A 26,379-nucleotide genomic window follows, 5' to 3' on the forward strand; every position below is an offset into this window, starting at 1 on the left:
TTCCACAGCATGTGCACAGCATTTTTCCCATAGGTTTACAATGTAATGTAAACTCATGGGAAACTGCTGCGTACTCGCTGCGTTTTCCGCATCGTGTGCACGTACCCTAACACTCTGTAATGACTCTCTATATAATGAGTTTCACTTTCTGTATTGAAAAACTGAAATTAACTTTTTGGTGATTTTCCTAATTTTGTGAGAAGCACCTGTATTTGCACACAGATGTTTAAAATGCTAGGTTTCTGTGCTGTAATCATACCAAGAAGAATAGTTACATATTTCTTTTCACCTTTAATATCATCCATTATTGCACTGAAGGGTGAAATTCCTCGTCAACTCTTAATCGGAGGCTTGAAGGTTGGTTTTGTTGCAAAATTGACTGATAATTGGAACTGCTTATAATTTCCTTCTCCCTGACTGAAGCCCAAGCTCAGCTGTCAAAAACAGCCCTAAAGCATAATGCTGCCGCAGTCATGCTTCACTGGGTGTGATGTTGTTTTGGTGATGGCAAGTGTTGGTCTTGCACGAAACATACCTTTTGGAATTATGTCCAAAAAAATTCAACCTTTATCTCATCAGACCATAACAAAATTTCCCATGTTTTTAGCAGACTTTATGTAGGTTTTAGCAAAATAGTTGGATTTCGATATTATTTTTAGTAAGAACATTCTTTCGTTTTGCTACCCTACCCCACAGAGCAGACTTAAGAAGAATATGGGTTTTGAGGGACGTCCCGTTCTGCGTAAAGTCAGTTGTACCAAATTTAAGCCACTTCTCGATGACCACCTTACAGACAGCTTTCTATGGTATATCGAATTCCATTCATCTTTTTTTTTCCTCCTGGTTGAAAACTTTCAACAATGATATCCCCTTGCTGTTTTGTAAGCTATTTATGAGCTATGGCTTTTGCTGTAAAATACAACTAAGATAATGTCACACTCTTATATCATTGTGTGTGTGTGTGTGTGTGTGTGTAATCATAATTCAGGGCAGTGGCAAACAAAAATCTAGAAAAAATAACCAATTTTTTTTTTTTTTTGCAGTTTCATTAATGCAGCCATATTTCTTGCCACCTTGGGACTAACTTCTCGGGTTCTGTTGGTAATATTGTCACTTGATCTTGATTGGTGTTAAGTTGTTTGTTTCTCTGAGAAGCTGAACTAGAGAACCAATATGGCTGCACTTCCTGTTGTCACTTTTACAAAACTACTTCTACCATACACATTTACTTGTCTGTAGCCTCAACAGCTTGCCCGTGATTACATACAATTTCATTAATTTAAAGCATTCAGTTAAGGTATGTACAGTACAGACCAAAAGTTTGGACACACCTTCTCATTTAAAGAGGCAAGAAATCCCACTTATTAAACCTGACAGGGCACACCTGTGAAGTGAAGACCATTCCCGGTGACTACCTCTCATCAAGAGAATGCCAAGAGTGCGCAAAGCAGTCATCAAAGCAAAAGGTGGCTACTTTGAAGAACCTAGAATATAAGACATATTTTCAGTTGTTTCACACTTTTTTGTTAAGTATATAATTCATAGTGTTAATTCATAGTTTTGATGCCTTCAGTGTGAATGTACAATTTTCATAGTCATGAAAATACAGAAAAATCTTTAAATGAGGTGTCCAAACCTTTGGTCTGTACTGTATGTACAACCCCTTTTAAGGAATGGTCTTGCTGGATCAGGTCCTGAAGTCACATTTCTGAATTGCTTATGTATAAATGGTCTTTTCCAGGACGTCCCCCTGACAGCACATTGGAGGACGTCCTCCTCCTTGCAGGGACAGGAAACACCACACGAGAGGTTAAAAGGTCCCACTCCACCCCCTTTCCCTCAGTGTTTTTCCTGTCCCTGCATGGAGGGACACACGAGAGGATACAGCGCTATACAAGCGGGAAGACTCACCAGTCCGGAGGGCTCGGGGGATCGTGCGGCTAACGCCAATATCCTTTCCCCGCATCACTAAGCCCCAGGCAGAAACTTCCCGGTGGGGAGTCCCTCTGCCAAAAGACCAGTCGAGCGGACGAGCTCCTGGGTCGAACCGCTTCCTCCCGGTGGGGGGGCTCTCGGTTCTGGCGCCAGGAGAAGAGGCGCCGCAAGAGGTCCGGCGCCAGCGGCAGCAGCGTGCGTTCCACTGAGTGGAACGCGGAAGTAGGATTGTTAGACCGAGTGCAGTACGTCCGGTGTCAGGCGCAGGTAAGGTGACGTCACATCCGGGTACGGGGCCATCTCGGCGTGCGTTCCACCTGGTGGAACGCGGAAGTATGCAGCTTTAAGGGCGCAAAGCTCAGGGCACTCGCAGATGGTTATCCAGCGCTTCCTCTGGTGGTAGGAGAGCGCCGGAGTGAATCCCTGGAGAATATTTGCTGCAGGACAGAAGGGTCCGTGCGAGCAGTCTGCTGCAGACATGCCGGAGACCAAGGGTGAGTGCAGCAGACGCTGCTATATCCCTTTTATACATATGGGATCATATGAGATCATTTACTTATAGTAGTATTTCTCCACAGAAGATATGGAGAACAGGAATGAGGAGATAGGGGTAAGTGCGCAATGCGCAGAGTACTCAAATATACGCCTGCACACACTGAGCCGTTCTTGTCCTTATTCTTACATTTAGGATAAAGAGGCCAGTCAAGCTCCCCTCCCTCAGACTAAAAGGTCTGGCAAGTCATTGACTAAATCTAAGAGGTGCTCTCTATGTAACGCAAAACTTTCAGAAGCATACAAAAAGGATCTGTGCAGCTCTTGTATTAAGAAAATTGTCAGAGAAGAACAACCATCAATGTTGTCTGAAATGAGGAGTATAATCCGGGAGGAGGTCCAGAATTCCTTGGCCTCAGTGTCACAACGGGAAGTGTACAGTCCGGGCCCGGCTCGTAAAAGACCAAGAAAGGATCCAGAACAGGAGGATCAGGATGGTTCATCGGAGGCGGAATCAGAATACAGAGGTTCTGATCAAGAAGAAGGAGAAGTGCCAATGGAAGAACAGGAAGGGAAAAGGTATTACTTTCCAGTCGAAGAAACAGAAGAACTAGTCCAGGCGGTCAGACGTACTATGCAAGTGAAAGAAGATCCACGTCCGAAATCTAGACAAGATCAGATGTTCGGAGGGCTCACATATCAGGAACGGACGGTGTTCCCGGTGAGTGAACATATACGTAAGATGATCTCACAAGAATGGAAAGATGCGGAACGAAGATTGGTGATGTCCAGAGAGTTTAAAAACCGTCTCCCGTTTTATTTAGAAGAGATCAAGACATGGGAAGAAATTCCTAAGGTAGATGTCCCTATAGCCAAGGTGGCAAAGAAAACATCTATACCTTTCGAAGATTCATCTAGTCTCAAGGATGCAATGGATCGCAAGCGGATATCCTTTTGCGTCGAGCCTGGGAGACTTCAGCAGCTTTAATAAAGACTAACATCGCTGCCATGTCGGTAGCAAGATCCATGTTCCTGTGGATGGAACAGTTGGAAGAACATTTAATTAATAAAACTCCACGGGCGGATATAATTGCTTCTCTGCCTATCATTAAGTCAGCCACGGCCTTTATGGCAGACACATCGGCTGAATCTGTGAGATTTGCGGCTAGGAATAGCTCCTTGTCCAACGCAACCCGAAGGGCTATTTGGCTTAGATCTTGGTCGGGGGATAATGCATCCAAAAATAAATTATGCACCATTCCATTCACAGGTTCCAGGATATTTGGTCAGGCCTTAGATGACATCCTAGAGTCAGCAGCTGACAGTAAAAGAGGGTTTCCCGAGGATAAACCCAGGAAATTTCAGCCCTTTCGGAGGAGGCCTCTCCCCCCTCCCGCAGACTTCCGGAGTATAGAGAGCAATGGAGATCAGGTATGGGGTTCCTACGCTCAGAATAGAAGGAGTAGGAATTCATTGTTCGGTTCTGGCTATAGACCAAGGAAACAATGACGCCAGAGGTATAGGCGGGAGATTACGTTTCTTCCTAAAACAATGGAGTCAGATCTCAGACAACGGTTATGTCCTCAAGATAATCTCAGAGGGTTACAGAATAGAGTTAATATCTCGCGTACCACAGAGGTGTATCTTACCAACAATGGTAGCCAAAAATTCCCCTATGTTTCTAGACCTACAAAAACTATTCGACTCCGGGGTTATAGTTCGGGTTCCTACTCCAGAAATAGGTACAGGTCACTATTCCTCTCTATTTTCAATTCCAAAACCGTCAGGGGAATCCCGTACAATAATAAATTTAAAACCTCTGAACGTATTCGTCAAATACAAACGTTTCAGAATGGAGTCGATCAGGTCCATCATTCATCTTATAAACAAAGATTCGGTAATGTGCACTCTCGATCTGAAGAGTGCGTATTATCAGGTCCCGATACATCCCTCTTCTCAGGAGCTTCTGAGATTCTCGGTAAGATTCCTGGACATGACCTGCCACTTCCAATTTCAATGCCTCCCATTCGGTCTAGCATCTGCCCCAAGAATTTTCACAAAATTGGTAGCAGAGGTGGTAGCTTTCCTAAGAAACCAAGGAATAACAATAATTCCATACTTGGACGATTTTCTGGTTGTGGCACGATCAAGAATCATTCTGCTGCAACACAGAGATCGGGTCATAGCAGTATTAGAGGAACTAGGATGGGTGGTCAACCGGAAAAAATCACATCTAAAGCCAGAATCCCGGAAGATATTTCTAGGAGTACTCTTGGATTCTACAACCAGGCAGTCCTTCTTACCAAGGGACAAACGAACCTCATTAAAGAAGATGATTTTAGAGTTCCAAAGAAGTCCAGTGACGATAAGAGCAGCCATGAAAGTCTTGGGGAAGATGACAGCTTGCATTCCGTGTGTCAGATGGGCTCAGGCTCACTCAAGGCCTTTACAAGAACAAGTACTCATGGTATGGGATCGACGTCGTTCCTCATTAGACAAGAGGCTAGAGCTATCAATGAAGACAAGAAGATCACTACGATGGTGGACCCAGGACTACAATCTAAAAAAGGGCATCCCTTGGATATCAACCCCTTGTGTGATAATCACCACAGACGCAAGTCAGTGGGGATGGGGAGCGCACCTGGAAGGGAAATTCTTTCAGGACAGGTGGCCCGAAGAGATCAGTCAAATGTCGTCAAATTACAGAGAATTATACGCAGTTTGGGAGGCTCTCAGAAGAAACCGTTCACGCCTAAAGGACAAACATGTAAAAGTCCTATCCGACAATGTAACAGCGGTATCCTTTTTGAGACATCAGGGAGGTTCCAAACACAAAGCGCTTCAAGGTCTAGCGCAGAGAATATTTGCCTGGGCAGAAGACGTGGTCTTATCTATAACAGCAGTGCATCTAGAAGGGTCACAGAACATACTAGCCGACTATCTAAGCAGAAGAAAAGTTTGTCCAACCGAATGGGAACTAAATCAAGAAATGTTCCAAATACTTTGCCACCGTTGGGTAACGCCCAGGATAGACTTATTTGCCACAAGGAAAAATTCAAAGGTGCCCAGATTTTATTCCCTCAACCCTTTAGACATGCCGGAAGCAGTCGACGCCTTAAGTCAAGCATGGAACGAGCCGCTGTCTTACGCATTTCCACCAATAGCACTTATTCCAGTAGTGCTCAGGAAGATTCAAGAAGACCAGGCAACAGTGCTGACGATTGTACCATTCTGGCCAAAGAGAAGTTGGTTCCCATTGTTGGGAGCCATGACAACAGAAGACCCTATCAAACTTCCGTTATGGAAGGATATAATTCATCAAGGGCCCGTTTTACACCAAGACCCGGAGAGACTACATCTATCAGCATGGATCCTGAGAGGGACATCTTGAAATCCAGAGGTCTTTCAGATGAAGTAATTACAACCATCCAGGCTAGTAGGAAGCCTGTCACCTCAGCCATCTACCACAAAATCTGGAAAAAATTTTGTTTGGAAAGTGGCGGGTCATTTGTGATTCCGGGGGCCTTAGATGTTCCTAGAGTATTAAAATTTTTACAGGCAGGCTTTGATTTGGGGCTTAGGCCAAGTACGATTAAAGTTCAGATCTCGGCCCTTAGTACTTTCCTGGATTATCCATTAGCCTCCCACCCCTGGATAATCAGATTTGTGAAGGCCATCCAAAGATTACGGCCTACCTTAAGACAGCTAGCTCCTACATGGGACTTAAATTTGGTCCTCAGGGCTCTATGCAAAGATCCCTATACTCTGGAAGAGGACATGCCTATTTCAGTTCGTACCTGGAAGACGGCCTTCCTAGTAGCGATTACAACAGCTAAACGCGTAGGGGAAATTCAGGCACTGTCAATTAAGGATCCATATCTTCAAGTCCGAGAGGACGATATAATCTTAAAATTAGATCGAGCTTTTATCCCTAAAATAGCTTCAGCCAAAAATCGAGATCAGGAAATAATTTTACCTTCCTTTTGTGAGAACCCTTCTAATGAAAAAGAACAGGCTTTACACTCCCTTGATGTTAGGCAGGCAGTATTAAACTATCTAGAGGCCACTAGCTCCTGGAGGAAGGATTCTAATCTTTTTATTCTATTTGGGGGTAAGAATAAAGGTAAAAAAGCTTCCAGGGCGTCAATAGCTAGATGGATTACCACTATAATTTCAAAAGCCTACGCATCAGAAGGGATAGCTTGCCCAACAGGGATTAAAGCTCACTCTACTAGGGCTGTTTCAGCATCATGGGCTGAGCGAGCAGGAGCGTCCCTAGATCAGATTTGCAAGGCAGCAACTTGGGCCAGAGTAAACACGTTCTGTAAGCACTATAAGCTAGATGTAGTAGCAGCTCAGCAGACATCTTATGGGAGAAAAGCAGTTGTCCCACCCTAAACGAAGTTTCCTTTGGTATTCTCCAATGTGCTGTCAGGGGGACGTCCTGGAAAATGGGTATTATTACCTACCGATAATTCGGTTTCCAGGAGTCCATCCTGACAGCACCGTTATTTCCCCCCCTATGCATGCCAGTTCATATGCTGTAATATGTTTGGTTAAATAAAGTTTTCAAAGTATATCTATCCATGGTGTGGTACTTATCAAAACACTGAGGGAAAGGGGGTTGAGTGGGACCTTTTAACCTCTCGTGTTGTGTTTCCTGTCCCTGCAAGGAGGAGGAGGACGTCCTCCAATGTGCTGTCAGGATGGACTCCTGGAAACCGAATTATCGGTAGGTAATAATACCCATTTTTCCCCACCTGCAGAACATAAATGTGAAGCCTTGCTGTGAGAAACCTGCGTGGGTGACTTTTTCCTAATACGAGCTGCACAGCACATGTTATATGCCAGGCTGGTTTCCAAGCTTCAGAGAGTCTTCAGGACAAGAACTTAAAAAATGTAGGCACAGATATGGAAATAAGCAAGTGTCTATGCCAGTAAAGTACTATGCTCAAGGCAGTTTCTGGAGCCCATGTTATTTCTGCAGGAATGCTTTTGGCATCCTCTTTAGTTAATGACTGGCAAAAGTAATTTACTCGCCTTTTCTGATTATAAAACAAATAACATTGCGTAGCTTCAGCTTTATTTAGTACTCCCTGTTCTTTCCTTTTTGTAAATTTGGCAAATGATCCATACTATCTGTGTCCAGCAGTACTGAAAAGACATCTGGCTTCTTACTATAAATTGATGTTTGCAAGGAGGCAATTTTCTGGTTTCATTCCTCCTTAAACAATGGCTTTTACATTGGCCAGAACATGACTGCTCAGTGGGCTCATCTCAAATGGTTCTGCATGTCCCGTGCCCGGTTACGCTAGCTGAAAGGTATTACCCTAACGGGAATACACAATGTAGTAATGGTTGTCTCATGACTGTTCTTGTGTCTGGCTTGCTTGCCTTGTTGATCTGGAAGCCTGAAATAGTGATGAGCCAGTGTGTATGTATGTATGTATGTATGTATATATATATATATATATATATATATATATATATATATATATATATATATATATATATGTTGGCGCCTGCCAGTTACTGCAATGTCTTGGTTGTGACATTACTGTGACTGGCTGGCCACATAGCGTCATCAGATTTGTGTGAGACCCTTGACGCTATGCTCGTCACACTACTCCAGAAACAAGTAAACCACTCTAGTCACTAGTGCAGCCACTCTTGGAATACTGTATACGGGTTTAGGCTGTCGTCACACGTTCAGTATTTGGTCAGTATTTTACCTCAGTATTTGTAAGCCAAAACCAGGAGTGGGTAATAAATACAGAAGTGGTGCATATGTTTCTATTATACTTTTCCTCTGTTTGTTTCACTCCTGGTTTTGGCTTATAAATACTGAGGTAAAATACTGACCAAATACTGCTAGTGTGACGGCAGCCTTAGGATTAAGTACCGTATATACTCGAGTATAAGCCGAGATTTTCAGCCCAAATTTTTGGGCTGAAAGTGCCCCTCTCGGCTTATACGCGAGTCAATGTGGGTGGCAGGGTCGGCGGGTGAGGGGGTGAGGGCGCTGAGGTATACTTACCTAGTCCCAGCGATCCTCGCGCTGTCCCTGCCTTCCTCCCCGTCTTCTGTGCTGCAGCTTCTTCCTCTCTTCAGCGGTCACGTGGGACCGCTCATTAGAGATATGAATAAGCGGCTCCACCTCCCATAGGGGTGGAGCCGCCTATTCATTCCTCTAATCGGCGGTGCCGGTGACTGCTGACAGGAAGAGCTGCGGCACCGAAGACCAGGCAGAGGGACAGCGCGAGGATCGCCAGGACTAGGTGAGTATGTCATATTCACCTGTCCTCGTTCCAGCCGCCGGGCGTCGCTCCATCTTCCCGGCCGGCGCCTCCATCTTCCCGACGTCTGCGCTCTGACTGTTCAGGCAGAGGGCGCGATGACGCATATAGTGTGCGCGGCGCCCTCTGCCTGATCAGTCAGAGCAGAGACGTCGGGAAGATGGAGGCGCGAGACGCCGGGAGCTGCAATCAAGGGAGGTGAGTATGTGTTTTTTTTTTTTTATTGCAGCAGCGGCGGCGGCAGAGATTTCTATGGGGCACAATGAACGGTGCAGGGAGCAGAGCTGTGTATATATGTGGGACATGCAGGGAGCAGAGCTGTGTATATATGTGGGACATGCAGGGAGCAGAGCTGTGTATATATGTGGGACATGCAGGGAGCAGAGCTGTGTATATATGTGGGACATGCAGGGAGCAGAGCTGTGTATATATGTGGGACATGCAGGGAGCAGAGCTGTGTATATATGTGGGACATGCAGGCGGCAGAGCTGTGTATATATGTGGGACATGCAGGGAGCATATGGCACCGTATATGGCACAGCAATGGGGCACAATGAACGGTGCAGAGCACTATATGGGGCACAGCTATGGGGAAATAATGAACGGTGCAGAGCACTATATGGCACAGCTATGGGGAAATAATGATCTATTTTTATTTTTGAAATTCACCGGTAAATGCTGCATTTCCACCCTAGGCTTATACTCGAGTCAATAAGTTTTCCCAGTTTTTTGTGGCAAAATTAGGGGGGTCGGCTTATACTCGGGTCGGCTTATACTCGAGTATATACGGTATATAAAGATGACACAGCTGAGCTAGAGCAGGTGCTGGGAATGGGTGAACTGCAGTATCAAAAACGGGTTATTAAACTTGGGGTTATTCAGGATTGTAATGGTATGTTCACCAAAGTTCAGAAATGGCCTGGATGCCTTTATCGATAGAATCTAGCACCCATAACATGCAATATATTTGTGATGGGCCTTTTGATCCAGGGAACGAAGTAGTCTGATTTCTATATGTGGAGTGAGGAAGGAATTTTTCTATCAAGGGGAAACTGTCAGGTCCCCATTCCCTCCAATCCAGCAGCATTCAGCTAGTTGTGATTAAACTCCCTAACCAGTCCTGTATAACATTCTGTTAAATAAATGCTTTAATAAAGTATTTATAACCCTCGCCTTTCCTGTGCTAATGAGGGCTTTGACCAGTTGATGGGGCGTTGGTTACCCAGACTAGCCAGCCCTCTTCATGTTATCATGCCCATGTGGGCGTCATGACATAATTTGCACGAGCGGCGTCATCGCCAGCTACTGCAAGTCTGCGCACACGCACAGCTCATTCCAACTGCGTCTCTGAATCCGGAGTACGCTTCCCGGCCTCAGAAAAGATGGCTTCCGGGCATGTGCAGTGTACGTGGCTTCAGAGATGCAGTGACGCTGCCAGAATGAGCAGTGAGCTTGCTGAGATTTGCATGAGCTGGTGATGATGCTGCTCTTGCAAATTATCATGCCCCTGTGGGCGTGTTAACATGGCAAGAGGGCCGACTAGTCTGGGGAACTAATGCCCCATCGACTAGTCAATGCCCTCACTAACATAGTTCAATGGGAGGTTATAAATTCTGTTTTAAAACATTTATTTAATTGAATTATGTTACTCAGGGCTGGTTAGGGTAGGAGTTTAATCACACCTTGCTGAATGGTGCTGGATTAGAGGGCACGGGGGACCTGTCCGGTTCCCTTTTTAATATATGAACATCTGCCTCATGAGGATTTTGCCTTCCTCTGGATCAACATGTTCAGTTGTAGGTTGAACTCAATGGACTTGTCATCCAAGAAGTTGTTTATTCTACTTCCCTCTTTTTATATTTTTTGTTTATAGTCTTCAGCTGGTAATTACAAATGGATAATCTAAAGGATGAAAAGAGATGGCGTCGCTCCCAGAAAAATAGTACATTCATGACTAAACCCAAGTATTCTCATCTCCAAGTGCTCCGCTCACTTTGTGGAGTTGTGCAGAGAGATGGGCACACCTCTAATCCAGCATTTTGTAACATTTCTTGTCTGAGGCAGCTCCTTTTTATCCATATGGTAATAATAGAGATTAAGGAAAAAACATGAGTAGTTGGTGCCATCTGGTAAGATCATGGGAAAATTTGACCGCACACTTCGAGTTTATTGGTCTCCACTCGTTAATAGTCTACAGTTTACCCAGCCGTTGTATGTGCAGTCTCCAACTCTACACATAACACGATGGCAGCAATGACTGTTACTTTCATTAGTGACCTTTCAGCATTTGACCTTTCCAGTCTTCTGTCTGTATAATGTCTGATGATAATGGTGGATATTTAGAATCTGGTTATTAAAAATGATGTAATGATCCACACTGATAGGAAAACAGTTAATTTAGACAGGCTGATAATCTGCAAATAGCATCCCTATATCTGCCTGTCTGAAAAGGCTGACCATTAACCATAGGATGAAATTATTTATATGCTAGCTTAAAAATCATTTATCTTGGCAGCACATTGTCCTGTATAAACTGGACATCTGCTGCTGAGAACATGTTCTTGATCACTGAGCAATATGTGTTTTACTATCGTTCTGTGAGCATGGAACTGCAGTCCGCCGGTCTAAACAGGCCATTGAACGACCATGTGGCTGTAAAACAAACTCCAATCTAAATGGCCCTAAATTTACATGGGTCTTGTGCGTTGAAATGTTGGCATTTTTTCCAAAAGCAAATCTTCAGATTCCAGTTTTTAGTTTTGCTGTGCAGGTTTGGACATGGAAGGAGTGATTTTTGTTTTTTTGTTTTTTTTTTGTGAGCAGATATAATTACTGCATATATTTGTCTTCTTGCCTGTGTACCAGGGCTGTGGAGTGGGTAAGCCAAACCTCTGACTCCTCCGTTTCCCTGATTCCTGACTCCCCAGTTTCCCTGATTCTTGACTCCCCAGCACTGGTCACTAGGGTTGAGCGACTTTTAATTTTTTGAGGTCGAGTCGGGTTTCACGAAACCCGACTTTCTCAAAAGTCTGGTCGAGTGAAATCGGCCGATCTTATTAAAAAAGTCGGGGTCGGGGATCGGCCGAAACACAAAACCCAATGCAAAGTCAATGGGAAATTTTCTTTTTTTATATTTGCTTCAGCGTGATATATCAGAAAAGTCGGTAATTCAATTGCCGGCTTTTCATTTCTCCTGCCTAAACCCGACATGATATGAGACATGGTTTACATACAGTAAACCATGTCATATCCCCCTTTTTTTTTTTTTGCATATTCCACGCTACTAATGTTAGTAGTGTGTATGTGCAAAATTTCGGCGCTCTAGCTATTAAATTTAAGGGTTAAATCGCGGAAAAAATTGGCGTGGGCTCCCGTGCAATTTTCTCCGCCAGAGTAGTAAAGCCAGTGACTGAGGGCAGATATTAATAGCCTGGAGAAGGTCTATGGTTATTGCCCCCCCCCCCCCCCCCCCCCTTCGCCTCCCTGGCTAAAATCATCTGCCCCCAGCCACCCCAGAATAGGCACATCTGGAAGATGCGCCTATTCTGGCACTTGGCCACTCTCTTCTCACTCCCGTGTAGCGGTGGGATATGGGGTAATGAAGGGTTAATGCCACCTTGCTATTGTAAGGTGACATTAAGCCAGATTAATAATGGAGAGGCGTTAATGATGGAAGTGCTAAGCAAGGTGAGCTGCTTTGTTGGGTGGAGTTGGGGGGTGGTGGGATTGAAGGGGAATGTTTGAAGGGGGGGAAAAAAAGCTTTGTATTGAAAATCAGAATGTAACATGTCATTTATCTTGTTGTTCTTAATAAAAATTTATTTGAATAAAAAAAAATAATAATGGAGAGGCGTCAATTCAACACACACACACACACACACACACACACACACACACACACACACACACACACACACACACACACTATTAAAAAGTATTTTAATGAAATAAACACACAGGTTGTTTTAATATTTTATTGCTCGCTCATTCCACCTGAAGACCCTCGTTCTATAACAAATTAAAAATAATAAACCAACAATATACATACCTTCTGTTGATCTGTAATGTCCCACGCTGTAAATCCATCTGAAGGAGTTAAAATATTTTACAGGCAGGATCTTCTAATGCAGCCGTGCTCCTGGCTGTAAAACCCAGGGGAATGAAGGTAATGTAGGTCAATGACCTATAGTTACCTTCATTCGCGGTGATGCGCCCTCTGCTGGATGTCCTCATATGAACTTGAGCCTGGGAGCTTTCCAGGAAAGTTCCTACGCTTGAGGAACTTACATACTGTATTGAACTACTGTACCCAAATTATTATATACTTTAGGAGTCTGTCCATCTTATACCGATTCCACAAAAATTGACTCAGACTCCACAGCCCTGCTATGTATGGTTGACATCTGTCCATTTTAAAGTCAAACTTTGGTTAGGGGTCCTGGTGGACGCTGCCATATGCTACTGAAGTTTAGGGAGATGTTGCATACAGGTTTTTTTATTTTATTTAACTACCGGTATGTTTGCATACTTATGATTGGCATAGTCCCGGATTCATCCAACCTTACACTCCACATTACTGGTGTAAAAAGCTTTGAAAGTCTCTTAAATTTTTAGCTCAGCCCGAACCTGCTCTAAATATTTGCGGCTTATGTCGTTCTTGCGTCATTTTTGCTCACCTTCTACAAAATGGGCAGACCTGGGAGCATGGCAACTTCTACTCGTTCATGTCAAGCAGCAGTGTTCCTTATGCCACAGATCTTACTCCAGCCACCTGCTGCTGTAAGATTGGTCAGACACTCCGGATTCATTAAGTGGCATGCTCCTTTTAATGAATCTGAAGCATCTGACTTCAGCACACACCTCGTGAAGACTAGTGTGAACAACGTGGGTCTCGATGAATCAAATCCAAAGTGTGTAAACCTGGCTTTGACTTATCAGAGTGACCACAAACTAAGGCTACGTTCACATTAGCGTTGCGCCGCTGTTGCGTCGGCGACGCAGCGGTGACGCGCCCCTATGTTTAACATAGGGGACGCGTGCGTTGTTTTGGTGGCGTTTTTCGCCACGTGCGTCGTTTCCGACGCTAGCGTCGGACGCAAGAAAACGCTACATGTAGCATTTTCTGTGCGTCCGATTTTCGTCAAAAACGACGCACGCGTCGCAAAACGCGCGCGTTTGCGCGTGTTTTTCCGTGCGTCGCCGACGCAACGGCGACGCTAATGTGAACGTAGACTAAGACTGCCGTCACACTAGCAGTATTTGGTCAGTATTTTACATCAGTATCTATAAGCCAAAACCAGGAGTGGGTGATAAGAACATATGCACCACTTCTGCATTTATTATACTTTTCCTCTATTTGTTCCACTCCTGGTTTTGGCTTACAAATACTGACCAAATACTGCTAGTGTGACGGCAGCCTAAAAGTGATAATAAAAAATGGCAAATCATGTACACTGATTGACTTTTAGGCCATGTGCACACTCTGCGGATTCCGTTGCGGAATTTTCCGCAGCGGATTTGATTAAATCTGCAGTGCAAAAAGTACTGCGGATTTATCGCAGTATTTTGTGCGGTTTTAGACTCCTGCGGATTTTTAATATGGAGCAGGTGCCAAACCGCTGCGGATTCCGCACAAAGAATTGACATGCTGCGGAAAATAAACCGCAGCGATTCCGCTCGTTTTTTTCCGCAGCATGTGCACAGCGGTTTTTGTTTTCCATAGGTTAACATTGTTCTGTCCACCACATGGAAAACTGCTGCGGATCCGCAGCGTCAAAACCGCAACGTGTGCACATACCCTTATTATAGGTCACACAGTTCACATTTTTTACTTTGGTCTGCCCGTGTAAACTGGCATTCAAACATCTGATCCGTAAAAGGTTACCTATCGGCGGCGTTATTGTGCCACTGGTCTTTCCATGGAAGCAGAACCTTACTCAGTGCTTAAGTTCACTGGTCTTAAAGGTCCAGTCTTTTATTATTTTTAGCTGATCTACAGCTACTGTCGATGGTGGCAGTGTGCACATCAACAGCTACTGTGTTTTAATGCAAATACCAACTCTGGTCACCAGTTAGTAAGTAGCCATTCACTGACTCCTAGTAGTGTTTTTCCCCTTTTTAAATTTGCTTTTGTGTGTAACACAGTCTTATCGTGGTCTAACATGTTTCCTTTTTTCTAGAGTGGAAGAATTGACAAGTCGTACCCTACAGTGTGCGGTCACACAGGACCAGTGCTGGACATTGACTGGTGTCCTCATAATGACAATGTTATTGCAAGTGGCTCTGAAGATTGCACGGTCATGGTAAATAGAGGATATGTTGTCATTTCCTTCTATCCTAAATTAATGGATCGAAGTAAACATTTTGGAGAAAGCGGCTCTGAATGTTATGGTACTAAATCATAAATGTATTGTCTTGTTTTTGTAAATACGAATGTTCAGTATACAGTACTGTGCAAAAGTTTTGGGAACCATGTGAAAAAATTGCAGTGAAGAATACTTAAAAATTGGTTTGTTTTTTTTGTTTGTTTTTTTTAAAATCAAGTAACAAGAAGTTATCACCCTTTGCCTTAACGCCTTTCTGACATTAAATGTAATAATCCGTCCATGTGCCTTGGGCCTATTTAACCAGGGACGGTTTATTACGTCCGTGTACCCACCCGCACACATGGGAGGTGTGCGCGGGTGATCGCTGCCGGGTGTCAGCTGATTCTGACAGCTGACACCCAGCACTAAGTGGGGGCTTCCATGTTACTGGTAGCACAAACACTGGAAAAGTGAAATGGCTCCTCCCCCGCCAAAAGAAATTCAGCAAATTCTCCTCTCCCAAATTCAAATGCCCCCTTCTAAACCTCAGTGTACCTAAACCCACATATTCATGTTTGGCATTTCTGTATTGAGCTGTCACTAACTACGGGTGCATGTCTACTGGTAACTACAGCGGCAGTTTGCAATTTTCACTCGCCAACATTCATTGCTGCTTGTTTCTGGAAAACACCCATGGAGTAAAAATCATCACTAAATCTGTAGATAATTTCCCCAAGAGGTGTAGTTTTCCAAATGGGGTCACTTGAGGGGGGATTCTGCTCTTCTAGCAATTAGGGGCTCTGTATATGGAGTCTGCAAACTGTTCTAGGAAAATCTGCGCTCCAGGAGGCAAATAGCGCTCCGTTCCTCCCGAGTCTCTCCGTATGGCTAAGTAGTACTGTACAGCCACTTATGGAGTATTGCCACATTCAGTAGAAATTGTGGGACTAATTTTGGTGCCACTTTTACCCACTTGTGTGAAAATGTAGATGCGTATTTACAGCGCATCGGCAGGGGATGCATCATTCCACAAGTCGATCTGTGCCCATGTGATACGTTCTCAGGGCACTGATGAGTTACCCTGAGAGCCGGGGATCTGCTTAAAATCCCTGTGCCTGTTATGATGGTACTCCTGTGAGATCATATATTTTGCTATATACAGCATTACTGTGGTATTGCTGTACATAGCACGAGCAATCGGATGATTATTCGTTCAAGTCCCCTAAGGGGACTAAAGGTACCGTCACACTGAACGATATCGCTAGCGATCCGTGACGTTGCAGCGTCCTGGCTAGCGATATCGTTCAGTTTGACACACAGCAGCGATCAGAATCCTGCTGTGATGTCGTTGGTCGCTGCAGAAAGTCCAGAACTTTATTTCGTCACCGCTGTGCTTTCTGGCCGCTGTGCTTACACAGGGCAGAAAACCAGAGCGCCGAGGGACAGACAGCGAAGGTAAGTATGTAGTGTTTTTTTTTTTTTAGTTTTACGCTGGTAACCAGGGTAAACATCGGGTTACTAAGCGCGGCCCTGCGCTTAGTAACCCGATGTTTACCCTGGTTACCGGCATAGTTGGTCGCTGGAGAGCTGTCTGTGTGACAGCTCTCCAGCGACCAAACAGTGACGCTGCAGCGATCCGGATCGTTGTCGGTATCGCTGCAGCGTCGCTTAGTGTGACGGTACCTTAACACAGAGTGAAAAGTGAAGCAAAAAAATCAATTCACCCTCCTTTGCTCCATTCAAATTAATAATTAAAAAAAAATGTCTGATCTATCAAAATATAAAACTAATGCTATCCGTAAACTGCATAATGAAAACAAAAATCGAAATGCCAAAATGGATTTTTTTTTTTTTTGGACACCGCGACACTGCAATAAAATGCTATAAAAGGCGATAAAGAGATCATATCTACCCCCAAATCAATAATAAAATCTCCGCTCAAGGCCCTGTAAAATAAGTACCGTAGTCACACAGACAGCCCATCAGCCAAAAATTAAAAACGTTACTAGGCAGATGGTGAGACAAGCAAAAAAAAAAAAGAATTTTATTAACAAAAAAAACTGCATGTTTCATATCTCCATCATAGTACTGACCTGGTGAATCACATTACCAAGTCAGTTTTATATATATGTAACCACCTATAATACAAACTACCAAGGATTGTCTGTCTGCTGTATCTAACATCATGTCCTTTCTCTATCGGGAACTGAATCTCTCCAAAGATTTTTATTGTGTTAATATACTCAGCAATCGCAGCCTTCCCCGGCTTTCAGCACGTGTCTAGTCCTTTTCTCACTTAATGTGTTTTCTATTGCAACTCACCAGATCACATTGTTGTCTGTGAGCCAGAAGTCCCTTTTGCAGTGCAAGCCCAGTCTCATTCTGATTCCCCATAGACTTATGTTATAAAAGCAACTTTTACATAGACCCCAGTGTGATTCGGCGAGTGAGAAAGGGACCAGAGCAGTGGAAAACTTTTTAAAGTTGAATTCTATTGAAATCAGAAACCTCATTTTAAAGAATTTCAATCAAATGTAAAATTGTCCATTTTGTCACTTAGGTATGGCAGATCCCAGACAGTGGCCTCACCATTCCACTAACTGATCCTGTGGTAGTGTTGGAAGGACATTCCAAGCGGGTGGGCATTGTGACATGGCATCCGACAGCCCGAAACGTGCTGCTCAGTGCAGGTATGTTTGACATCGGCTCCATTTATGAACATAGGGAAATTCATTCGTGATGAGCAAGTATACTGGTTACTCGGGTTTCTCCGCGCATGCTCGGGTGGTTTCCGAGTATTTTGCGCGTGCTCGGAGATTATGTTTGAGTCGCCGCTCATCACTAAAATTTGACTCCCTGCCTGCCTACTGATTGTCTTGGTATGCTAATCTGTGGCCGCTGAGCCTACAACATACACCTCTGCTTTGTCTGTAAATGGCCATACTGTGCTGCACACATTAGCCATATTGTGAAGAGCAGTGGTCACTTTTAAAAGGGGGTTTCCACATTAAATGCATCTAGTTTTTTTTTTTTTTTACTAATTCCAGTTCTACAATATCTGGGAAATCTATATTCACTAGTTAAATAATCCATCTATCCACTTTTAGGGGTCCAAGGTGGAAGTCAAACCAATGAAATCATGTTCATCTCTCACCTGATCACTAAAGCCTGTTCCTTTAGCAAACTTTTTTTTTTCTTTTTTTCCTCTGTTGGGTACATTCTATTTTGCCTTTTTAAGCAGAGCTGTTGTTGTATATAAGGCTTTTTGTTTTGTTTCCAGGAACTCTGCTTAGATGCAGCATTGGTAAAGCTTGCATTTTGTCAGTTTCATAGAGTTCTGAGCATACCAGTGCTGTCCTCAATTGTTTTTGGTGGCATTGAAAACCCAAAATACTATGACATAGTGCCTCCTAGTGGTAGATTATCCTTACATTTTACAGATACATTTTCGAAAGATACAGAAACACATGAACACTTAACAAAATGTGAAAGCTCCAACATGATTAAATACTTTTTCTAATTTTTGTACGAGTGAGTGTATATAGGATGATGTATATAGGAAATCCATGCTCTGAGACCTCTAACAGGGCTTGTAATTTTGTTACCAGGTTGTGACAATGTCATTATTATATGGAATGTGGGCACTGGGGAGGCACTCTCCTCTCTAGAAGATATGCACTACGACATGATCTACAGTGCCAGCTGGAACCGAAATGGCAGCCTCATTTGCACGACCTCCAAGGACAAGAAACTGCGTGTTATTGACCCACGCAAAATGGAATTGGTAGCGGTATGTATTCAGACGGGTAGCCATGGGAGAAATCTGACTAATTTTGGTGTTCTAATTTTGTATATGTATTAATGTTTGACCAAAGACCCTATTAAAAAATGAGGCCCTGTGCTGTGTGAATTCTGTTTGAGTTTCCACAACCTAAAGAAGGATAGCGTCCCCATGTGAAGCAGGTCATTACCCTGGAAAAGGGTGTATATCAGAAAAGAGGGAAGATGGGCCTGTTTGACAAATTGTGGATGCCCTGGCTGGATCTAGGCTAGGGGAGGCTAAGAGAAGTTAGGCCTGAGGAGGGTTCGCCTATATATTTATGGTGTACTTGTGTACAAATGAAAGTTATTGTATATGGATAACGTATATAATACTACAGGATATGTTAAGAGGAAAGCATGAGCTGTCTAAAAGGGAAGGAGGGGGGCAGGATGGGTAAGGGAGGGTTAAGAGTGGGAAAAATGTAAATGTATACCTTAATGTGAAATGTTTTATTCTAGAGTTATATTTAATAAAAAACATTTGAGTTAAAAAGGGTAGCGTCCCCCAGTATTTCCTGGCACCAAGACTAGTTTCCCGATTATCTCACCTTGTAACAGGCTGCTGAATTATCTTTTATGTAGCCTAAGGCTAAGTGCACATGTTGCAGAATTGCCGCTGCAATTACGCAACTCCCCGCTAAACACTATTGTTTTCCAAGCGATCTGTAGCATCGCTTGGAAAACTGATTGACAGGTTGGTCACACTTGTCATGGTATTTGACAAGTGTGACCAACTTTTTACTATTGATGCTGCCTATGCAGTAAAAAGATATAATTTTAAAAATAATAATAATAAACTCTCTCCTCCAGGCCTTGGGAACCCAATAATTGTTAAATAAAGAATTAAAATAAAAAATCATGATATTCTCACATTCCGGCGTTGCCGGCAGCCGTCCCCCTCCTCGCGATGCTTCCGTTCCCAATAATGCACTGCGGCAATGACCCCAGATGACGTAGCGGTCTTGCGAGACCGCTACGTCTTCACAGGTCATTTTTGCAATGCATTATTGGGAACTGAAGCATCGCGAGGAGGGGGACGGCTGCCAGGGACGCCGGAATGTGAGAATATCATGATTTTTTATTTTAATTCTTTATTTAACAATTATTGGGTTCCCAAGGCCTGGAGGAGAGTCTCCTCTCCTCCACCCTGGGTACCAACCTCACATGAGCCGCTTACTTCCCGCATGGTGGGCATAGCCACATGCGGAAAGTAAGCGTATCAATGCATTCCTATGTATGCGGAATCGCCGCGATTCTGCACAAAGAATGAACATGCTGCGTTTTTTTCCGGAATGAGATTCCGCTGCGGAAAAAAACGCAACATGTGCACAAAAATTGCGGATTGCCTTCTAATAGGATGCTTAATGTATGCGTTTTTATTCGCGGTTTTTATAGCGAAAAAACGTGAAAGATCCTGAATGTGCACATAGCCTTAAAGATCATTGTTCTCGTGTAAACAGGACTCGGACTGCTGAGAACTATAGCCGCCTATGTGCTCTGAGCGATCTGGTATAGATAGCTCCGCGTGCATCGTTTGGTCTGCCTGCATTAATGGGCACTCAAACAAAATCATTAAAAGTTTACTGATTGGCGGTCGTAATATGCTACCAGTCGGTCTGTTGACCTGAAGTCAGTGCCATAGCCTTGAATACTTGTCCTTCTGCTGCATGGGCGTCTCATAGACGTACAAAAGTCTGTTTGCAATTAAAAGGAGATGAAAGTTTTTCGCGATCTGTAAATTTTTACATCCTCTTTTCTTGCTTTGATAATTTGATTTCTTTGTTTTTGTTGCCACCTTTCCTAGGAGAAAGATAAAGCACACGAAGGAGCTCGGCCCATGAGGGCAATCTTTTTAGCTGATGGCAGCATTTTTACAACTGGTTTCAGCCGTATGAGTGAGCGCCAATTAGCATTGTGGAATCCGGTATGTGTTACATAGGTTTCAGCAGTGCTTTCCCATGTTGCTGACAGATATTTACTGATAAGTCAGGTAGTTTTTTACTTGAATACAGCAGTGGTGGGCAAAATATTATGCTTACATGTTTCTTTTTCTATTTTGAACTTTTAGTAAATCGCAGTAACAGTCTTGTAATGCTCCACTGTTTGCACACAGCATTATGCTGTTACACTCATGTCTGGTATATATGCACTAGTTTATTTAATGATTTTTTTTTTTTCTCCATTAGATTATTTCACCCCTCAGCATTACCACATTTAAGGACCAATTTAATTTTTTTTATTTTTTTTTAACGTTTTTCCCTCCCTTTCTTCCAAGTGCCATAATTTTATATTTTCCCATCAGCATAAACATTTATATTGGTTAGGGACATGTGGTGACCCAAAAAGACCTTAATTCTTGCATTTGTTAACCCCCAACTTTACAGTGATGTGTATGTCTGTATTTTAATCTGACTTTTATAGATGAGACCATATCAAATGTTTTAATTTGTCCTCTATTTTTAATTAGGGGGATAATTTTAAATTTACAACTTGTTTAAATTTACTATCCATGTCATATGTCATATCCCTGACTTTGATGCGGGCTCTGAGGCTGTGCCCACATCTTTCCCCGCACACGACAGCTGATTTAATAATCTGTCATGTGCCTTTAACAGCAGTAGAGTAGTTTGCCACCTACAGCCGTTGACCTGTAAAATCCTACTGTCAATCTCTGCCAGTGGGATTTAACACATGCCGTCGGTGTGCGCTTCATTCAACCAGCCCTTCGGAGAGCCTGAGAGCCTGTGACATGATCATGGGGCACCGGTGGGTTGAAAATACAGCTGTGGGTGCCCGTCATTACGATACTCTCATGAATGATGACCTGTGGCCTGCGTTCATAGTTTGTAATTCCTGATAATATCGTGTATGTATGTGTGTGTATATTTTTTTAATTTGTTTTTTTCTTTCAGTGCTGAAGCCCTGTAAAATATAGCACAATCACTATTGAAGTAGAGTGAAAACATTTTTATTTTTTCACCTTTAAAGAAACAAAACAAGTTGAAATTACTCCTTTTTTCCACATTGAAAATAAAACAATAAAAAAGTCAAATACACATATTTAGCATTGCTGCATTGCGAAGAGTCCATTCTATCAAAATTTTAAACAGAGAGGTAAACGACATAATGAGGGGAAAGAAATTGAAATGCCAGAATTGTTTTTTTGGTCTCCTCAACATTGCAATAAGAGGCAATCAAAACATTGTATCCACCCAAAATGGTATCAATAAAAATGTCAGCTCAGGGCACACAAAATAAGTCTTCGCCCAGCCTCCCCCAATCCTGAATATTGTAAAATTTATGGATCATTTATGGTGACAAAAGCTCTCTTGTTAAAATTGTGGATGTTTTTTTTCATCACTTAAATAAAAAAAGAACCTATACATGTTTGGTATTTGCGTACTCGGACTGAGCTGGAGAATCGTATTGCTGGGTCAGATTTGCTACATAGTGAACATGTTGGAACTTTTCATTCTTTTCAGTACACTATATTGTAAACTCAATGGTGCCATTTAAAAGTAAAACTCGTCCCTCAAAAAATAAGCCCTCACATGGCTATATTGACGGAAATGTAAAAAGAATTATGGCTCTTGGAAGAAGGAGGGAAAACAAAAACAGAAAATGGGGTGAAAGAAATGAGGGACTTGAAACTGTAATTGTTTGATCGCTTACACTGTATACTGCAATACCAGAATATTGCTGTATATAATGTCCATTTCATTCTCCTATGGAGCTCTGAAGATTAGACCATTAATATTAGTCTGGAAAAGAAACCCAGTGTATATTCCATGTTTGCATGTTTCCTGTTACTTATGGAGCTGCTGGGTTTTTGGAATTTCTATGCCAGTATTGTAGCTCCCAAACTACATTGGGACTTATTATCTACAAGTTTGCTGGTTAGTTTCTCTTTCAATAAAACTGCAGTCAGACAAAAAAAAAAAAGATTTCTAAAAACTGAGGCAAACAACCAGTTGGATTCCTCCTTTAATTTCAGAGAAACCCTGTGAAATGTCAAAACTTACTGATTCATTGCTATGGACACAGTCTCTTCTTTTTCTTTGCACCATTTTTGCTAAATCTCCCCCAAAATGTTCTAAATTGTGGTATTGGTACTTTCAATGTGCTCTGCAATGTTACTGAAATTTCACCAAAGAATTGAATATTAAAACATGCTTTACTGGCAGGTAGTGTTTGCACAGTGCAAAGTGAAAGTCTTTGGAGGTAGGTTGTGAGCCATGTTTTCTGCATGAGAAGGCTACAGTACATAGAGGTTATATGTGATGCATCCTAGTAGCAGGAAAGGGAGCATGGTTCCAGCTCATGTGATTATCCTCCTAGATTCTGCTCAGCTTTTAACTTTTACTAATGACTGTTCACCTGTATACGTTTCACTTTTTTGTGTTTATGAAGTGGTTAACAGTGTGTTGTGATATTAACGGTGCATTGGTTGGAAAACAAAACTTTAATGTGGGTTTTTGATTGATTTTAGTAACTTTTTTGTCTTTTTTTTTATATATGCAGAAAAGTATGGATGAGCCTATTGCACTACATGAAATGGATACAAGCAATGGAGTCCTGCTACCGTTTTATGACCCCGACACTAGCATCATTTACTTGTGTGGCAAGGTGAGAATGTGCAGCTGATCTCCGTTGAAGTGAATGGAGAGAATTCCAGTGATATGCACCAGACTGGAGATCCATTAGTGTCACCCACTTGCATACATATTTCAAAGGGTGCATTGTAACTGACTCTAGATCATGCCACAGTAACAAATACACTGATTTCAGTGATGTATCACTCTTGGGCTGCTTGCTTTAGTTTGGATGAAATGTGTATTTCTTGATCGCTTCATTGGGGGACATAGACAACCGTGGATGTATGCTGCTGCTGCTAGGAGGCTGACACTATGCAAAAAGGGAAAAAGAGTAGCTCCTCCCTGACAGTATACACCCACCGACAGGCACCAAGTACCTCAGTTTGTGCTTAGTGTCTGTAGGAGGCGGACCTGGATCATCAGATCCGTTGCTAACCTTTTTTCTCTTAGAGGTTTTATTGTTTTTAGTAACATTCTCTTTTTGTCTTTCAGATACAGCATTTCAGGGAAACAGGGTGTTATTCTCACTCTGCCTTCCCAGGACAGGCGGCTGGGCGAGCAGTGTGGTGTCGCCCACATCGCAACTGACCGCCGGCAGGACATTATCCCCTGTCACCCTCACATATGCTCCAGGGTCTAACTGGTGGCGGTCCTAGCCAAAAATGTCCCCCTCACCCCTCTCCTTGGAGAGGACTGAGAGGAAGACTGTGGTCACCGGCGGTGACCTTCCCCTGCGCTACAGGGGTTCATGTTGTCTTCTGGATGAAGGATTCCTGATCCAGCGACCTTCTTTATCATGGGCCCCTGGACGCTCCTCATATCATGTGGAGCCAGATTTCAAGGAAGGTAATGGTTCATTGCCCCTTAACTCTGCAGTGCCCGATGGGTTTGTTCCCTTATAGCAGTGTTCCCCAACTCCAGTCCTCAAGAGCCACCAACAGGTTATGTTTTCAGGATTTCCTTAGTATTGCCCAGGTGATGGAATTGTTGCCTGTCTAGATGATGATATTCTCACCTGGGCAATACTAAGGAAATCCTGAAAACATTACCTGTTGGTTGTGGTTGCTCTTGAGGACCGAACTTGGGGAACACTGCCTTAGGCAACGTTCACATTAGCGTTTCCCGACGCTGCGGCAACGCATGCGTCATGCGCCCCTATATTTAACATGGGGGGCGCATGGACATGCGTTGTGCTGCGTTGTGCGACGCATGCGTTTTTTTGGCTGCAAGCGTTGGGCGCAGAAAATGCAACAAGTTGCATTTTTCTTGCGTCCAAATTTCGGCAAAAAAGGACGCATGCGTCGCAAAACGCAGCGTTTTTGCGTGCGCTTTGGTACGTTTTTATTTGCGTTGTGCGTTGAGTCGCCGGCGCACAACGCAAATCTGATCGTAGCCTTAGTCTTCTCTTGCTCCCCGCAGCAGTATTCTAACATTACCGGGTGTCCCTGCGCGTCTCCGGTTGTCTTCCTTCCCGACATCTCACTTTCGCTGCCATGGCTGGCCACGCCCCCTGCCTCGGCACGCTTTCTTGGCACTCTTTTTCCTCCAAGACTGCTCTTTCAAATGTGTCACGCCCACTTTATTGCTTGGCCCTATCAGGAGCTTTGGCTCACTCACCTCAGCGGTCAATCTTTAGGCATGCTCCTCCTCTTGACCACAGACACTCCTGCTTCTGCAACTCCGTGCACGGAGGGATCGTGGTGTTTTTCGTCGCTATCTCTGCTCCTCTCCTCGGTATCTCCCTTATACCGCTACAGGTTTACCTAAGCTTGTTATTATTAGTATAGCGTTTTCAGAATCTCCTTATGTCCAACTCTTATGGAGCCTCCCTCTCCAAACCTATCATAACTCATTACGCCTGCGCTCGCTGCAAGAAAAAGTGGTCAGTAGGCCAATCGTCGCCTTTCTGCCAGTCCTGCAGTCCTCCTACCATGTCTGCACCGCAGGAAGCTTCCGACTCTCGGGATGAGTGCACTCCCCCTTACCCAGAGTGAGCAGTTGCTATGCCCCAGCCAGTATCTGATTTGACTAAGGTTTCCCAGTCTCTGGTCCAGGCGCTTGAACGACTTCCACAGCTATCTGCAGCCACCAGTGCTCCGAACGTCTCTCATGGCGATTCGCACGCACCTGATAACGGCCCTCAGAGAGACAAGCCAGCCAGCCGTTATAGAAATAGGACTCTGTCTGGCTCTTCGTCCAGCTCTCCGGGTCCCTCCGCAGCACTCAAGCTACTCTCCTCTTCCCAATTCCCCTCTTCGGAGGAGGACCTTGGGTCTGATGTGGATTCCCAGTCCGAGTCTGATTCCGATTCAGACCAGACTTCTAGTATGCAGGCTGTCGTGGATAGTCTCATCTCTGCTATCTCTCAAACTAAAACAGGACGAGGCTCGTCCCCAGGATCCTTCCGTTTCCCTCTCGCTCCTTTCCCAACCACGAGGAGTTTGTCTACCCTGTCTAAGCACTGGGAGCATCCCGAAAAGCGTTTTTCGAGCAGAAAACATATGGACGTTCTATATCCTTTTAGTGCCGATTTTCTTTCTAAGTGGGCAGAGACCCCCAAAGTGGACCCGCCGGTCTCTCGTTTTTCTTCTATGACAGTTCTGTCCTTACCGGATGGTGCGTCTCTTAAGAACACGACAGACAGACAAATTGAGGCACTAGCCAAATCAGCCTTCGAGGCAACGGGATCTTCCCTCTGTCCCAGTTTCTCTCCACCTGGGTTGCGAAGGCGGTCTGCCTGGGCTAAAATTCTTCGCCGGGGCATTTTGGCTTCCGCTTCTCCAGACGAGCTAGCCGAATTTGCAGATCAGATTAACCACGCTGGCAAATATCTTCTCACTGCCTCCTTGGATGCAGCAGCCTGTGCGGCCAGGGCGAGTAGCAACATCGTCGTTGTTCGCCGCATTCTTTAGCTGAAGGCATGGAATGCAGATA

The 26,379-nt window shown here is 43.8% G+C and overlaps 1 protein-coding gene across 3 annotated transcripts in view; it reads left to right on the forward strand.

Annotated features, from left to right (window-relative positions):
- CORO1C (coronin 1C) overlaps positions 1–26,379 on the forward strand; it is a 143,560-nt gene that overhangs the window by 88,111 nt on the left and 29,070 nt on the right. For all 3 annotated transcript variants that reach the window (XM_069759639.1, XM_069759644.1, XM_069759648.1), the window contains exons 3-7: positions 14,903–15,025; positions 17,589–17,718; positions 18,637–18,818; positions 20,655–20,774; positions 23,372–23,476. In XM_069759639.1, coding sequence (XP_069615740.1) covers positions 14,903–15,025; positions 17,589–17,718; positions 18,637–18,818; positions 20,655–20,774; positions 23,372–23,476 — 660 coding nt within the window. The remainder of the gene's footprint in view (positions 1–14,902; positions 15,026–17,588; positions 17,719–18,636; positions 18,819–20,654; positions 20,775–23,371; positions 23,477–26,379) is intronic.

This window comes from Ranitomeya imitator, chromosome 1 (genome assembly GCF_032444005.1).
Source record: "Ranitomeya imitator isolate aRanImi1 chromosome 1, aRanImi1.pri, whole genome shotgun sequence".
NCBI lineage: Eukaryota > Metazoa > Chordata > Amphibia > Anura > Dendrobatidae > Ranitomeya > Ranitomeya imitator.